This window comes from Penaeus vannamei, chromosome 3 (assembly GCF_042767895.1).
Source record: "Penaeus vannamei isolate JL-2024 chromosome 3, ASM4276789v1, whole genome shotgun sequence".
In the NCBI taxonomy this organism is placed as follows: Eukaryota; Metazoa; Arthropoda; class Malacostraca; order Decapoda; family Penaeidae; genus Penaeus; species Penaeus vannamei.
In genome coordinates this window covers 3,453,308-3,470,102 of record NC_091551.1, presented here as the reverse complement: position 1 = coordinate 3,470,102, position 16,795 = coordinate 3,453,308, and the positions used below count along the sequence as shown (strand labels likewise).

The 16,795-nt window shown below is 35.9% G+C and overlaps 2 protein-coding genes across 10 annotated transcripts in view; one reads left to right on the top strand and one right to left on the bottom strand.

Moving 5' to 3' along the window:
- LOC113812939 (apoptosis-resistant E3 ubiquitin protein ligase 1) overlaps positions 1 to 8,664 on the top strand; it is a 186,965-nt gene extending 178,301 nt beyond the window's left edge. For all 4 annotated transcript variants that reach the window (XM_070140204.1, XM_070140199.1, XM_070140219.1 and 1 more), the window contains 10 exons: positions 215 to 295; positions 1,659 to 1,815; positions 2,042 to 2,211; positions 2,375 to 2,543; positions 2,688 to 3,526; positions 3,732 to 3,860; positions 4,002 to 4,190; positions 4,372 to 4,498; positions 4,749 to 4,884; positions 5,376 to 8,664. In XM_070140204.1, coding sequence (XP_069996305.1) covers positions 215 to 295; positions 1,659 to 1,815; positions 2,042 to 2,211; positions 2,375 to 2,543; positions 2,688 to 3,526; positions 3,732 to 3,860; positions 4,002 to 4,190; positions 4,372 to 4,498; positions 4,749 to 4,884; positions 5,376 to 5,478 — 2,100 coding nt within the window. In that variant the 3' untranslated portion in view covers positions 5,479 to 8,664. The remainder of the gene's footprint in view (positions 1 to 214; positions 296 to 1,658; positions 1,816 to 2,041; positions 2,212 to 2,374; positions 2,544 to 2,687; positions 3,527 to 3,731; positions 3,861 to 4,001; positions 4,191 to 4,371; positions 4,499 to 4,748; positions 4,885 to 5,375) is intronic.
- Positions 7,070 to 16,795, bottom strand: part of PolD1 (DNA polymerase delta) — a 16,227-nt gene continuing 6,501 nt past the window's right edge. For all 6 annotated transcript variants that reach the window (XM_027364867.2, XM_070140187.1, XM_027364868.2 and 3 more), the window contains 15 exons: positions 16,448 to 16,593; positions 15,995 to 16,094; positions 15,670 to 15,806; positions 15,094 to 15,259; positions 14,642 to 14,850; positions 14,191 to 14,350; positions 13,880 to 13,981; positions 12,623 to 12,718; positions 11,942 to 12,079; positions 11,332 to 11,504; positions 10,808 to 11,063; positions 10,549 to 10,678; positions 9,658 to 9,797; positions 9,018 to 9,145; positions 7,070 to 8,891 (listed from right to left, as the gene is read on the bottom strand). In XM_027364867.2, the coding sequence (XP_027220668.1) occupies positions 8,795 to 8,891; positions 9,018 to 9,145; positions 9,658 to 9,797; positions 10,549 to 10,678; positions 10,808 to 11,063; positions 11,332 to 11,504; positions 11,942 to 12,079; positions 12,623 to 12,718; positions 13,880 to 13,981; positions 14,191 to 14,350; positions 14,642 to 14,850; positions 15,094 to 15,259; positions 15,670 to 15,806; positions 15,995 to 16,094; positions 16,448 to 16,593 (2,178 nt within the window). In that variant the 3' untranslated portion in view covers positions 7,070 to 8,794. The remainder of the gene's footprint in view (positions 8,892 to 9,017; positions 9,146 to 9,657; positions 9,798 to 10,548; positions 10,679 to 10,807; positions 11,064 to 11,331; positions 11,505 to 11,941; positions 12,080 to 12,622; positions 12,719 to 13,879; positions 13,982 to 14,190; positions 14,351 to 14,641; positions 14,851 to 15,093; positions 15,260 to 15,669; positions 15,807 to 15,994; positions 16,095 to 16,447; positions 16,594 to 16,795) is intronic.

The window sequence follows — 16,795 nt, the reverse complement described above, 5'->3', positions numbered from 1 at the left end:
GGTAAGGGTAGGGGTGTGGGGTGTGGGGGTTTGAAGGTCTATGTATGTATGTATTTGTGCATGTGTCAGTCAGTATGTAAGTGATATTCTCTTGTCTTTTCAAGTGATATTGTCTCTTTTCATACTCTGTTGAAAGAAAAACCCATCAACTACACATTAGTTATAAAACCAAATACTGCGCACAAAATTATTTATATTTTCCCAAAACCCACAGTTTTTCCAACGAAATGGACGACCGTACCCGATTAGTGATGCTGATGGTGTCTTGGTGGAGATAACACAAGGCATACATAAGGTAAGTCCGTTTGAAGTTTCTCTCCTTTGATGATGGAGATCAGAATACCTCCGGGGAATACCACGGGGGGGAGAAATGAAAAGCTTGACTCGGGGAATGTTGCCTTTTTCACGTCACTTTTCCCTCAACACAGCAAAAGAATGTTGGGGGATTGGCAGCTGGGTGTATCCTTTTTTTTTTTCTTGTGTTTGTTTTACTCTTTGTTCTCTCTCTCTCTCTCTTACGTTTTTTGTGGTTTCTTTTCATGTGTCAGGCCAGGGTTGTTCAGTGTTTTCTCCCAGTTATTATTGGTAGATTGATAAGTAGATAGATAGATCAATAAATGGAAGAGTAGATAATTTGAATAAATGATAATGTTAGTATGATGATGATGGTGATAATATTACTTTATGAATATTGTAATGTAATGAGGTAATTAACTGAAGAAAAATGTCATAAAAGATTTTTTCTTTCTTTATCAGTGAATGTGGCGCTTGTATTATTCTTGTCTCATTTTAGAAACATTCCTTTAGAGAGGTCTTAGGTGAATGAATGCAGGGTCAGAATGGGATCCTTGCACATGAGTTTAAAACGAGATCAACAGGTGTCATTTCACTCATTCTCTCCATCATTACCTTTTGAGCCGTCACGCTGCTTATGATTTTCCTTTTCTCTTTCCTGGATGGCAAAGATTTTAGGATCATAGTTGCAGTTTTAATTCATTAAGTGTTGCTGTAGTGCAGTATTGCACCGTCACTTTGGCAACAATACGAATCAAAATGAGTTTCAAGTTTTATTGGTCCTTAAAACATTTTCCTTGGGACTCCTGAGCTTCTCTTGAACCCTTGTATATTCATACTGTGGCAAATATTTATCCTTTTAGAATATATTTACCTTAGAAAGTTATTCTGAGTCTGGCAAGAAGTTTTATTGATGCCAGTGCAAACTGTTTCAGAATTTTTGTCCAATTTTTGTCCTTGAGTCATTAACTTGAGACTGAATGTTTGAGGTGTCCCCTTTAGAATAGTTTTGTGCTGAGTCATTGCTCTTAAATGGCAGGCCACAGGTTGTACAGGATATAGAGTGTGCAATGCATGTTAATCTGTCTAATCCAGATGTGTCAGACTCGTTTAGTGCAGTAAGCAGCTATAATTAATGTGTGTAGTATGCAAAGTGAAAGTAAATATGAGTCAGTTTGCAGTCAGCTCTGAGAAAATAATTTGGGAAATCATGTAAAACACAAGGTATAGCTGAATCAGTACCTGGGCCATGGATCATATTTAAGAACTGTTGATACATGTGGACAACGCTGGTATATTCTATTACATATTAAAGGATGTTTACCCATCAGAGTTCATTTTGCTAAAAGCAGTCTTTTTTTTAGGTAGGAGTAGTGACCGAATTAGGAGGCACCGGTGATGCACAGATCAACACTGCAAGATGCAAGTTCACTGCCCGTCAGGCCGGACAGTACAAGATCTCCATCCTCCTTGCCAACCAACATATCCGTGGCAGTCCTTTTGTCAAGAACTTTCTGCCAGGTGAGTAGCTGACATAGTAGTGGTAACATTACTTAGGAATGGAAATGAATTTAGTCACTTTGGATTAGTGTGTTTTAGTTTTATTAGTGAATTATAGCTTAGTAATGGACTAAAGTGATCAAGGTTTATATGCAGACAGGAAAGGTAGTAAAAGATTGTGAATTAGGTTTAAAGAATGTGGAGAAAAGGTTGTTTTGATAAAATCTAAACAAGGAAACTGTTACAGGACCCCCAGACCCAAGCAAAACTGTGATGGTGCAGCACAGCTCAACTGTTGTGTGCACAGCTAACCAGCCTCACCACATCCTCATAGAACCCCGTGACCAGTACCACAATGTCTGCTCTTTCCCACCTGGACAAGCTGACACTAGTAACTACTCCATCTCCATTGTAGAGGTGAGTTGATGTGCCAATTACTTCAGGGGAAATTAGATATTTCTTATTTAAAAAAGGACTAATATTTGACATTTTATGAAAATAAAGTACCGTTTGTGATTGTTTTCCTTCCCCTCTTTCCTGTTTTTCTTCATAATATTTTCTTATATTCCCTGATATGTAGCTGGAAGGTGGATGGACAGTTGATGCTGGGAGCAGCATTGTTTATGATCACACAACACGTCGCATCAGTATCCAGGTCACCCTCAAACGTCCAGGCTGCTACCGGGCACACCTGACTTACTGCAACACCACCCTTACCAATGGCAACTTTGACATTATTGTTTTAACTAGTGAGTACATACAGTAGTATCTGGGTATGAATTTATATGTATAAAAAGGGAGTGCAATTTAGTTTTTTCTGGACTAACTATTGATTAGTTTGCATTTGTAATGGTTGTCAGTTCTTTGCTTTCTTATTTTTCTTTCTTTTTCAGGTGACGATGCCTTGCGTGTTCAGAAGACAGTGATGAGAAGAGTTCACGAAGGATATGAAGCCCGGCTTCTAACTCAAAATGGATCTCATCTTACCAAGCCAAAAAAAGTGTATTGTTATGTCACCCCAAAGCAGTTGATCATCAAGGAGTTCCTGTTCCGTCTCATACCAAAGCGAGTGTGCACGTTCCGCCTCTGCCCATCCACCAAGTTCCATTTCACTGGCACCAGCAACCAGATTGGGCTTCCAACCATGAGCATAGACGATGGTTGCCAGCCGCTGGTCTTCCTGGCTGCCAAGGACCGTAATGTGATAGCCTCCACCTTCACCCAGTTCATGCTAAAGAACATCGGAGGTTCAGAGACCTTCAAGGACAAGCAGGACCACTTCTATCACGAGGTGCGCAAGTACCACAGCAAGCGCATGCATGATAGGATTCAGATCACCGTCTCCAGAGAGAAGCTGCTGGAGTCATCCATGAAGGCAACAAAGAACTTCACTGTGGCAGACTGGTGCAAGAACTTCGAGATTACGTTCCAGGGGGAGGAGGGCCTGGACTGGGGGGGTGTGAGGCGCGAGTGGTTTGAGCTTATCTGTGCTCAGTTATTTGACAATAATAATGGTCTCTTCACTAGTTTACATGAAGGCCAGCAAGCTTTAGTCCACCCAAATCCAGACAGACCTCCCCATCTAAAATTAAAACACTATGAATTTGCCGGGAGGGTTGTGGGGAAGTGCCTATATGAGTCGGCCCTTGGAAGTGGCTATAGACAGACTGTGAGGGCAAGGTTCACAAGATCGTTTCTGGCACAGCTGATTGGGCTGCGGGTGCACTACAAGGTAAGCAAGCATTTTACATATCTTATCTTTTTTTTCTGTGTTTCTGTTTCTTGTTGCTTTTCTCTTTTTTCTGTTTATCTGTGTAGTTGTGTAATATAGAAATCATAAATTCACCATGATTTGTCATTTAACCCACAGAACATTTCTCATTCTTTGATGTATAACTCGCATACAAATTTAGCATCATTTGCCTCTTGACCCCCAGCACTTTGCTCAAGATGACCCTGAACTGTACAATGGAAAGATACGTCATCTGCTAGAACATGGAGTGGACAAGCTGGATGATGAACTGTTCTTCATTGAAGAGTATATACATGCCACTGGACAGATCAAGGTAAAAATGGGTTCAGTACTAAGAAGAGGATAGAAGCATATATTATGTGGGAAAAAATCTATATACATGTTTTCAATTCAGCACAGGGGTAATTTTTGTTGAGAAAGTGCATTAAAAGTATCCTTTTTCTTCCTGTAAAAGGTTGTTGAGCTGGAGCCTGGAGGAACAAACCGTCAGGTGACAAACAACAATAGACTTCAGTATTTAGATGCAATTGCGCAGTTTAGACTTTCTGCAAGAGTCCGTAATGAAGTGGATGCCTTCTTAGCTGGTTTAAATGAGATTATTCCAGACAACCTACTATGCATATTTGATGAAAATGAATTAGAGGTAAGTTAAATCTGCAAATCCGTTGTTTATGCTCTGACATTTTCAGTGTTTCAGCTCAAAACATTTGGAATGTCAGTCCTGTGAAGTTGTTTTCTGTATCTTGAATGGAGATATGATAAAATGACCATTATTACTAAATCAGAGCAGCTCAGAGATTTGCATTTTCTTCCCAACTTTTCAGTTACTAATGTGTGGAATTGAGGAGTACAGCATTGCAGACTTCAAAGCCAACCATGAGGTGAATGGATCATCTCCAGAGTTTCGACGTGTACTGTACTGGTTCTGGACAGCTGTTTCGAACTTTACTGGTAAGTCTTCTGGTTTAACAGATTGAGTCAGAGAATATGTCTCAGGTGTTATATTACAATTTAATGGAGAGTTCAAAACTGACCACCATTTATTTTCCAGATACAGATATCAAATAAAATCTTATGGATATATTTCATTGACAGCACAATTTCACAAAGTTAACATGAAGGTCGAGTATGTTACAAAATCGTATTACAAGTCAACATAATAGAAGAGAGCTGCTGTACTTAACAGTCTTTTATCTTTCAGAGGAGGAGATGGCACGACTCCTTCAATTCACTACAGGGTGTTCCCGTCTCCCCCCTGGTGGATTCGCGCAGCTGTCCCCCCGCTTCCAAATCTCAGCTGCTCATACATTTGGTGTGCTACCCACTGCTCATACTTGGTAGGTACACTGTCTACAATAAAGCTTTATTTTATTGGTTTTTAGGGAAGGGTGAGTTGTTGGAATATGATTCTTAAGATTAGCTTCCAAATGTACTTAGGGTTACTAGAGATTTGTCTTTAGAGGAGGGCAGATCATAGTATATAGTCAGTGATTTCCAAGTTTTATATCCCTTCTGTATATAATGTATGTAGGTCTTCAGTTATTCAATTTATCATTGTTTTGCCATACATGTTTACTAACAAATTGCTCATTTTCATCTTCAAATGTAGCAAATTTCATCCATTGTATGTCATTAATACTGTTAGGCTTTTGTTCTGGCTGGCCTATCTCTTATTGTTGCTCAAATGCCTTTTTCTCTTCCTGTGTAGGGTTTTATCTTAGTACCAGGATAGTTTTGAAATGCTTCATATGCTCCATGCAAATAGTTGCTACAGATTTGTATTGATTTATGGTCTTCAATTTTATTAATGGCAAAATTTTATTTTCAGCTTTAATCAACTTTGTCTGCCAGATTACGACAGCTATGAGCAGTTTGAAAAGGCCTTACTGTTGGCTATCAAAGAAGGATCTGAAGGATTTGGAATGGTTTAGAACCAAAGAAAAGGGATTTACTTTTTTTATTAGTTCAGTGCAGACATGAAGATTCTGGAGAGGAGATTCATGAACCTTAAAGTGCTTCTAAGAAGATACCATTTCTTTGGCAGTAATATTCAGCAAATTATTTCTTTACAGTTGAATATAAAAATGTCAGTTGTATGTCACAATATTATATTACTTGGCAACATTGCAGGGGTTGTAGGCAATGCCATAAAAAAGAAATGGAGAAAAATATTACAAAGGGAAGATTTCCAAAGACCAAAAATGTTTTTATCACAATGGACCACTAACTGAAGTCAGTGTGAAGGTATGTGTGCGTGTATATTTGGTGTAAAAGTAATAAATTCTCTATATTCCTCACCCATGTTCATGGTGCCCATATATAACAAATGTTACATAAGAGATTCACTATTTTTTCATTCTTTCTTTTGTTATCATTATTTTTTCATAAGACACAGCCAAAGCTTGTAAAGTTAGTACAGTATTGTAAAAAAAATGAAAAGAAAGCAGTATGTAATTTATCCATCCAAGACAGTAATTTAGAGCATTCTGCACAGGAACCTAATTCAGGTTATTCCACATGAACTTGAACACCTAGACTTATCTTAAGTTGATAGACAGAGAAGATAAAAAAAATGAATGTGTGAAATACATTCACATACTTCTCTTCAGTGTGCAACAAACCATATTTAGAAATTCAGACGATTGTCAGTCAAGTGTTTGTATCACCTCTTTTTTGAGTCCTGCACGCCTTGTAGCTCTAGATACCCTTCAAATCAAAATAATCATCAAAAAGCCTGTGCATGCTAGAAGAGTTTTGAGCTAGGGTTTTCTCCACAGGAAAGCCTGGAGTACGTGATCTCAAGTTCGATGGGATGTTAGGTCAATATTGCCACCTCTACTGTAGCGCGTAATATAAGTTTATCAGAGGGAAATCAATTAAATTACAGCTTTTTTATGTTAAGGTGGTTGTCTGAAAGATATCAGAGGCTATTTTTGTGTGTGTAGGTCTACACTTCTGTTAGAAGCAAGAATGAATTGTCATACATCATTTCAAAACTAATGAATGGTACTGTCATTTAGGTTTTTGTCTCTAAGAAGCATGATGGCACCCTCGAGGTATTTATTGTTTATAAAAACATATACATTTCTTATTTTGTAATTTGCTTATTTGAATATATGCTTTCTATGTTTTAAAACTGCCAGTGATTGTAAATATTTTTTTTTCTTTGAGCAGTAAATGTGTTCATAGTACTCATTGCCTTGCCATGTATGAATTGCAGTCAACGAAATACTGCACTGTGATGTGGGAATAATAATAATAATAATAATAGTGATATAGTTAAGTTACCCCCAGAATCTATAGAGCAATGGAAGGTGGTAGCTCTTCTGCATGATGCCCTGAATATAACTACATATTCAGAAGAGTACATAATAATGCTTTAATGTGGAGGCATTAAGATTCTTTTTTTATATATATAATTTTCCCCTAGTTACATATATGTAAATCTGTATGTAAGGCATTATATTTTGTATACTGAGTCTGTTTGAAAGTGTGAAGCTTGGGTAGTTGCAATCCTGTCTCTTTATTTTTTATTTATTTTTTTTTTTTTTCATATATATACTTAGAAAAGGTTATGTATATGTATAATTAATTTGTGTGTTCACCTGTTTTGATCTTGCAGTTAAGCAACAGCTTTTAAATAAATTTTAAAGCTCCTGAGAGTTTGTCACCATAGAATGAATCTCATTTTGTGAAATTTTGATTATTAGAAATTTAGTTGAATGATATTAAGTGTAAATAAATCAATGTTATACAATTTTGTTCTTTAATTGTCTAAAGAACATTGACTGGTAATGAATGTAACTTTAAACTCAGTGTATCATAATAATTTAATCCACTTATGGGAAGTACATGCAGTCCACTGTAATTTTAATTTGTCAGTTTTGTTTATACATAGGTAGCTTCACAAGCACTTAGGTCACCAAGGAGTCGGTTACTAGGCATGCCTGAGCTCACATGCTCACCATATTCTGAATATTCTTCAGAAAATTCAAGGGATTTAGTAAACATTTGAATTCAAGTTGGCTGACTCCTTTGTAACTGAGCACTTGTGAAGTCAGTGTGTAAACAAAATTACATGACTAAAATTAGTGAACATGGCATGCATATGTATCATTCCAGCATCAGTGAATTAACATCATTCAGTAATTACATTCATAGTACAAGTCTGTATAACTGCCAGTGAATTTTAGTTTAGACAGTTCAGTACTCTTACAATTGTACCTATAATGAATCTTTTATGAGAAAAGTAAGAGATGTTCTATAATTAAATGATGGAGATATTGGTTAAAGACTGGACAGGTGAATATAAAAAATAAATATATCTAATATGCAATTTGTACTACCTCAGGCTGTGAAAATGTGGATTAACAGTGGAAATGCTAGTCATAAGATGCTTAGTGTTGGTAGGTGTGTGAAACTGATACTGCATTGCTGACTGACGTGAACTTTAAGCCTGTTAGGATCATTAATCATGTTAAACAGCATTTGCAAATTAAATAGAAGATCTGAGCTGTACTTTTTTTTTGTTTATTCAGTGCTGCTGCTTAAATTATATTTTTATCAATTTTTAAATTTATTATCTTTTAATCATCTTATTCATGTCTTCATATCACACTGTTGACAATAACAAATTATGCAATAATGCCAACTTCTTGGTTGACCTGTTAGCTTACTTTATGTAAAATATGCCCAAATAAGCTCATACCAAGAAAGCAAACAAAAAATGCTATAATGTTGCATAGAATGCATGAGAGCCTTGTATTCACCTCATTGCAAATACTTGTTGCAGAATCACATCCCTGCCTGAGATCATTGCAGAGCTCTTCTCAAGTGAACACTTATTTTACTGCCTGTATTTCATTGCAGAAAGCACTGCAGTGTATTTTTTTCCCTTTTTGTTATGAGAATATATATATATATATGTATGTTTATATGTATGTGTATACTCTGATACATATGCATATGCATATGTATACATATATGTAAGTCATGTAAATAAAATGTATATTCCATATATGTATAATGTATATTGATTTATGTAAAATAAGGATTTGATTTCAAGGAAAACATCATGTTTTTTGTAATACTTTGTAAAATATAAACTTGGAAGTAAAGTAAATTTCATTACTATCCCTTACAAACATAACTGATAAAAAAGTTTCAACGGTCACTCCATTATCAGGCACTTGTTATCATTCAATACTAAGGAAACGTTTGAACATTTTATCAACACTTCTTAGTTCTTCACCACGCAGGAGCTCCAAATCTCTGTATCACTTTGTCTTGATCAGCCAACTCCAGTTGTACTTTCTTGCGCATGTAGAAAATCGGACAGTCTCGGCTGGAAGGGGGGGGCAGGGAGTGATTAGAAAAAGAAAACAACTTTTTACTAGCATAAATATATAAACTTACATAATCAAAGTTATTGAATAATGATCATTGACAAAATAATAAAATGAATACATACCTAGTACAGATAACTTCTTCATGGATGGATCCCTGACATCGCTGACACTGTGTCCACAACCGTGCAAACTTTTCTTCCAAAGCTCCTAAAGTTGATATGTGCTGCATGTAAATCTCGCCTTCTCGCATCTGAGAACAACACAGGCCATACGTTACAACATTGTGGAGGTGATTTTTATAGCACTGGGGCTCTCTCAAGATTATTAGTAAGTACTAATCATATGATAACATTAGTACTCTGTTTTTTATCTATTTTAAGACTTTTAGTACTTAATATTGCAGAGAAAAATTCATAAAAATCTATAAATATTGATAGAATTAGCCTCATCATTTTAACAAGATTATAATTAAATCCTAAATGCAGTTTTGTGCAACTTATCTCTTCCATACAACTAGCAGCTTTAATGGAAATTGTTTTTTAATGAGCATGGTCGAATTAAAAATGCCCCAAATGTGCTCTCATACAGATGAAACATTGAGAGATTGAAACATTGAGCCCAAACTGAGATGAGGTAAGGGTGTGGAGAAACACACAGGTATGTGGGTAGTAAACAGGGTGAACAAAACTCAGTATAAATCAACCATATGTCCACATACAAGCCCTGATACTAAGGGGTTGCTATCAATAGGAAGAAACTTACCTTGCAATGTTTACATAATGCTTCAGATGCTGAAGTAATTGGGACTTTGCAGCCAACGCAAGAGGCCTTTTTGGTGATGAATTTTGCCATGGCTCCTACTTTGCTGTGTGTTATGATTCTTGATCTGGTGTGATCTCCCTCTGTTACAAATATTAATAAACCATAAGCAACTGGTGTATGAGGAAACACATAAAGCGTTATAAACAGGGGAGTGCTTGGGCAAGACTTCTTGCTGTTAGGTCAAGAACTGTACCGTTCCCTGCTTAAAATGCTTTCCAAGGCAGACAAGCCTTGTTCAGTGATGCCACACTTGTGGAAGTGTCTTTCTATAAAATACAAATCATAACAGTTCTTGGAGAGCATAGAAATGTCAAAGTAACACACAGCATATACATACTTGAGTTTTAAAAGCAATAGACAAGTATTCCCACCAACAATCTTGGAGACAGATAACTTAAGCATAAGTTGAGGGTGGAGTTTATTTCATGGGCGATTGGTAACAGTTTAACCGCGCATTTCAAAACAGCTGACAAGCTAGCGCCACATCAAGATGGCAGAGAAGTAAATAAAGCTACCCTAACTTCTTAACAAAGCACAATATTTTCTCCTATATTTATATAAAGTGTCTCTAAAACATTGTTCTTACAGGCTAATTCTGTTAATGTAAGAATACAGAAACCTAAATATCATCAGAACTATTTTGTTAACACCATTGAAGAGAAAAACAAAAATAACAAACAAAAGCATACTTAAATATAAAAACATAATAGACAGTATGGTAGGGGTCACTGATTCAGATATCAAACTCTAATTTGCACAGAGAAACTATTCAACTAAAATTTCAGTTAACTACTTTGATAGTGGAACAGATATCGAGAGGAATCAACGTACTTAGTAGCTGTGATTCTGCCTTCTCTCCTAGGATGGGCTCAAAAATTCGCAAAAGGGGTTTGCTCAGCTGATTGGTCAGGTAGTATTCGTAGTCAATGGGCAAGCTGTTCTCTAACACATAAATGGGGTCCTGTGAAGAAAAAAGTATGTTTATGCTATGAATCAGAGACAGGCACATGTAAAATAGACAAATAGATGAACCCACACACTCATTCAATTAAGAAAAGTACTTAATTGGGCAAAAGGTGCCTAAAATTACCTCAGCCTTTTCATAAGCAGGTGTTCCTTTCGCTCCTGCAATGATCACAAAAGGAACTCGATCGCCCAGTTTTGGAGCCGTGCCTGGATCTCTCTTCTTCATCTTGTTGGCAAGCTCTACATGAGCTTGTTTAGCTGCATATTCTTTCTCTGTCTTTGTCAGTTCCTTTGTAATGACGAGGTTGGAGATGTCCACGCGATTACACAGGAGATCAGAAATCGTTTGCTTGGCATAGTCTACTGCTCCCATTGGATTCCTAATTTTTTTCAAAATAGAACATTTGATTCAGTGTTAAATCCATTCATTATTTTTATTTTACTAGTGCAGTAACAGACTATTTATTTCATATTCATAAACTGTAAATAAATGTTATTGTATATCTATAACTATACTCTATTAGCAGGCAGATCTAATTTTCTAAAGACCAGAAAACCACATGTAAATACAACAATTCAAAATCCCACATGGCTGTCATACATCAGGTACAGATCATTTCACAAACTTCTACAAAAATTTCTTCATACCTGTCAATCAAGATCTTCTGGAGACAAGTGTTGATCAAATTTGCAACGATGGGAGAATTGTCACGTCGCACGGTCTCAATACCCTTGCAGTCCATCTTGTCGTGGACTTCTGGCCGAGTAAAGTACAAGCCGGCATATCTCTTTTTGTTGATCAGCAGATATGGGAAATACACCTGAAAGTAGGAGGTATTATCAAATATAAACAAAATCAAGTGAAAGGAAAATTAGTTACCCGAGTGTTGACAATTAATTTGTAAATACACATTAATGTCAATCTCACTGATAGGCTAAATTGGGATAGACATGCACTTCAGCCATTGTTCTACATGTAATATGCTGATAAGATGATCATTATTGGTGTTTGTTTTGAAAATCCAAAAGCTTTATACTGGGCATGTCTCTTCCAATTGTATGAAAATATATAATTACTGTTCATATATCATTATCCTATATATTTTCTAATTCAAATATGCAGTATTCAATTAATAAAAATTACATAAAACACTACCATAAATAAAAGAATAAATTTATCAAAGAAAAAAAATCAACAGGAGCACAAAATCAAGCCCGTAACAAACGCCAAAAACTTTGAAGCTTCCAGTGAACTTACTTTCTCAAACTCGAGTTTGATTGGCTTCAGGAACTTTTCTGTGACATAAGCAGCAGCCTCCTTCCCTAGCTCCATAGCCTCAGCCACTGTCTCCACGCCAAACTTCACCATCACAGAGTCAGTGTCGCCGTAAATGACCTGGAATGGACACAGCTTTTCTTAGGACACATGAGAGTAATGGATGTACTTGGATTCTCTTCTTTCCTTTTGCTGAAGTTCTCTTCCTTGCAACTACAAAAAAGCTAACTAATATATAACATAACTAATGTAATATAAAATATTATGATAACTGCATAAAGAGAAATTTCTAATGCAGTTTTAGTCATGCAACTAATCATAAGTTATGATCTTAGTAATATGAAGAAGTTTTTGACACTAACACAGACTAACTATTTGTTTATAATATGAAGAATCTAATGCATGACTAAACTTTTACCTGCAAAAGGGTATTCTTTCAAGGAAATTCTAAATCATTTACCTCTAAGAAGAATCAGACATTTATATCAATAAGAAACAGATTCATACCAATAACAGATATACATTCCATAAACATACAGGTATTTCAGCTCTAATCTTCAAGGAAAAATATCCTAACACATAAAGTACTCTCTCCATGCAATATCCTTAAAGGACCAACATCGCTCCACCATCCACGGGCATTCTATTCTAGACTGCACTGACCTCTGCGTTACTTGGGTAATTGTTCTCCAAAGTGTACTTCCCCTCAACCTGTTCCTTTGTGAACGCGATCATCATTCGTCCAAATGCTGTTACACTCTGCCAAGGAGAGGGGAAAATTATGTCAGTAATAGAAATAAAGACAGACAGAAAGAAAGAAAGAAAGAAAGAAAACAAATGAAAAAGAAAAAGGAAGAAAGAAAAAGAAAGAAAGAAAGAAAAGAAAGAGAGAAAGAAAGAAAAAAAAAAAACTCCTTACATTAAGAAGAGTTTGTCATCATCTTTATAGCTTATTAGTTTTATCATTCACAGTTATCTTGCTGAGAGAAAAACATTACCACAAGGCTGCCTATGGAAAAGGTTAAATCTTTGGTAATAATAATAATAATAATAATAAAAAAGTACAATCATTCCATAATACATGCTGGATTATAGCCTTCAAATTGGTTTGTCTACTTCTTTAATTTGGTATGAATTTCTTACTGTTGCTGCCTCGAAGTGGTATGTCATACCTTCTTTCATTACAGTTGCCAGTATTTCACAAACAATATTTGAACCAGATATCTTCAATGTGAACCTTTCTCACCAAGTACAATAAGAAAAAATTATAATGTACTGGTAACTGATTCCATTAATTCATTTCAAGTGGCTTTATTTTGGCTCATCTGCAGAATCCCTCCCACAGCTACTGGTCCTGGGTTACTTTTTAGGTTTCTTTCTCTAAATGCTGATGAGGTGACTTGATGGGGAATCCTTGCTTTCAGATAGCATTAGGTGTGTATTTCTCTGGGTAACTATTTCTTTTAGGTATTGTTTAAAGAATGGTACCATTACCTACAGGAGGATGCACTTGTCACTTTTTTTACTGAGTACATTTTTTTTCCTTGGCCACCATCCCATCAATATTACTTTGTTTGCATGTCTCTTGGATTCAATTTCCTAAATTCCAGCATACTAATATCTGTTCTGCAAGTTCTTCTAAAATGGAAAACCCTAAAACCTTCAGTCTATTTTTCCATTAAAAAATCAAAAAAACAAACTATTACTTCCCTTTTTATTGATATAATTGAAATGGATACTAAATCTTTTATCAAAATTACAAACTGGTACTTCAAGAAGTTACTCTGGGTTATATTTGATGCAGTGCCATCCACAACACAGTCCAGCACAGTAATGGCACAATATGATGCCTATCACACATGTTAAATCTATAGAATAATCCTTCAAAAAGTAAATTTTCATTGTTTCTCTCTCTCTTACCTGAGATATTTCCAAGCATGGCAGTTTGCCAACTTGAGCTCCAGTGAAACCATACACAGAATTGGCAGATATCTTCAAAGCCAACTGACGACCATCCAGCACCTATGGGAAGACATTTGTGCGTGAGAAACAGGGAAGAGGAATCTCCATCATGAGGATAATACACAATGATTATAAAAATGGGCTTTTATAATTTCCCTCCCTTTCTCCTATCTCTTCCTTCTGAGGGAAAAGAAGAAGAAGAAGAAAAAAAAAAAACATTAAATACATATCTCCAAGAATATCTTCACAAAAGCTTTGACGCCCCTCACCTTCTTTCTCAAGGGATCGGTCTCGTTCTTTAGGTCATTCTTCGCCTTCTTCCTTGCTGCCAAGAGAGACTCCAGAATTTCAGGCAGCAAACCTTTCCTCTTGGTTGATTTTACAAAGTAGTTTCCTGACGGGGTTTTGATGAACTCGTCACTTTCGAGTCTGAAAGCATTTAAAAACAAACTCTAAATTATGGTGCTAAATTACTGTATATGAGCTAAACTTTTTAAGTGTTTGAGAAACAAAAAAAACATTGTAGGAAAGGCTACTTGGAAATTACTTATTGAAAAAAATATAAATCAATAACTTTAGTTGCCTTCTCAAAAATATATCCATTTTTACAAACATCTTGAAAGAAAACACTGATCATACATCATCACCACTATCTGGAAATCACATGAACACATAAAACTGAAAATCATCATCAAAAAAGCATCTATACAATCCACTCACCCTAACTCATTAGCCTTAGCAGGACTAGACAAGAGTGTTGTGTAGCAGAGGTTATGAGCCATCATAATAGATGGATACAGAGAGGAGAAATCAAGTGTCGCAATGGGGACGTTGTAGTAGCCTCTGCGGGGTTCAATGACGGTCGCTCCTTCATACTCATCGTCTCCTGCACTCTTGTGGACTGGGAGGACGAGGTCTTGTTCCGCTGCCTAATGGTAAAAATGGTTGTGATTAATGTTTGGTTTCATTTAATGTAATATATCTAACAGAATAAACTGCCTGTACACTTATATCCCTAGTTGATGTATGTACAAAGTCATATCCCAAAAAATTGTCAAAGTTGTCATATAATATTGCATTCCCTGGATAAGAGCAAACAAGCAAGTCAAACCCTTCTCATCATATACATGACATTTATCCTTTACTTGATTATTCCTACATAAAACATCTACCTTTCGCAGCAGCTGTGATACGACTTTAATCTGTTGGCCACGGGTGAGGAGGTAGGACAGGGGGACTCCTGTCACACGAGCCATCTCCATGTAGTTGATGATACACATAAGTTTATCCAACAGACGCAAGGGAAGGAGAGCATCTTTCAGGCAGTATATGGCTAACCTGAATTGAGAAAGATGAAAAAGTTTGGTTATCAGGTCATAAAAATCTGTAAAAATGGATCTAAAGCCAAAACAGAAATAAACTTAGAAACTAATACTAAAAATTGTTTATCAAGAGACATTAAATATTCACTAAACACTTGACTTGAGATATAAAGTTCGAATATATCTAAACTTACTTATATGCAATGCAAAAAAACTATTAATGTGCTTTGAAGATTCAAACTACTCACACTACATCACCATCTTTTAGTATCTTATAACTCTCTACTTTTCCTCTTCATAAATTACAAACTAAGCCAAAACACTGAACAAATTTTCTATTCAGCAGCAATACAACAACATAAAAATATGTCTTTCATGCTAAAAAAAATCATTATTAGGGATCACAACATAGGGTTATGAGTGTACCTTCTGCGTGTTTGTGGATTGCCATTCTGAAGCTCCGAGATGATGGAATGGTGGACATCTTCCTTCTGTTCTTGCAGGAAATGGTACGACACAGCATTCAATGTGTAGGACCTGAGCTTGTAATCTCGTACCAAGACCTGTGGAGCGAGGATATCTGTTCATCATTTCTTTGTAATCCGAAAAACGTGACCAGCACAGACCAATAACCCTACAACACTCAAATACTAACCCAAACTAATACACTGTGATTTTTATTCATAGTCTCTAAAAGGGAAGTGCAAAACCTACAAAGCATATCAACAATAGTAAACCAAACACAACTTACAAGGAGAAGATCAAATTGACATCTTCCTTCTGTGTTGATTGACTTGTTTTCCCTCCTTCCCATCTGTTTACTCTGTAGCACTGACTCTTTAATCACAGACCTGAAATAACCATAAATATTTAGTACAAGCATCTATTAATGATAACTATGTTTGTGGCTTCTAATTACAAAAATTCCATGACCATCTGCATGTGTCAGAGTGGACAACTTAATGTATATTTAGTATAGAATCACTAAAGTAATACAGTAAGACACATCTAGCCACTTATAAATAAATCTGTAACATTTTATTTATAAGTGGCTAGATGTGTCTTACTGTATTAAGACACATCTAGCCTCTTATAAATAAATCTGTAACATTCCTTCACGATCAACAACAACAACAAAAAAGGAATTAAAATAAAGAGAAAAATCAAAGAGTAAATCATGAAAATAAATTGTCTTCATACACACCTGATGCTTTTGATTCTGCCGAGGAAGGAAAATGTCTCAGATTTCAGGTGATTTGCCCGATTGAGCAGATAGGGCATGTCAAAATTGTTGATGTTGTAACCTGTGATGATGTCTGGGTCAACTGTCCTTACAAATTTTGCCCATTCCTGCAGAGCAAATCGAGGATGAATGAGATTTGGAATTACATTTTTCATTCTTTCATCTTGGATTAGTTTCTCAAATCTTATCGCTGTTTTATACATTTTTTCACTTAAAATTTAAAGCTATTAGTTGTAAGAGATCTCATCCACCGTCAGTACAACCCATACCACAAATAAGAGTTAACTTAGACCCAACTATGAAAAAAAA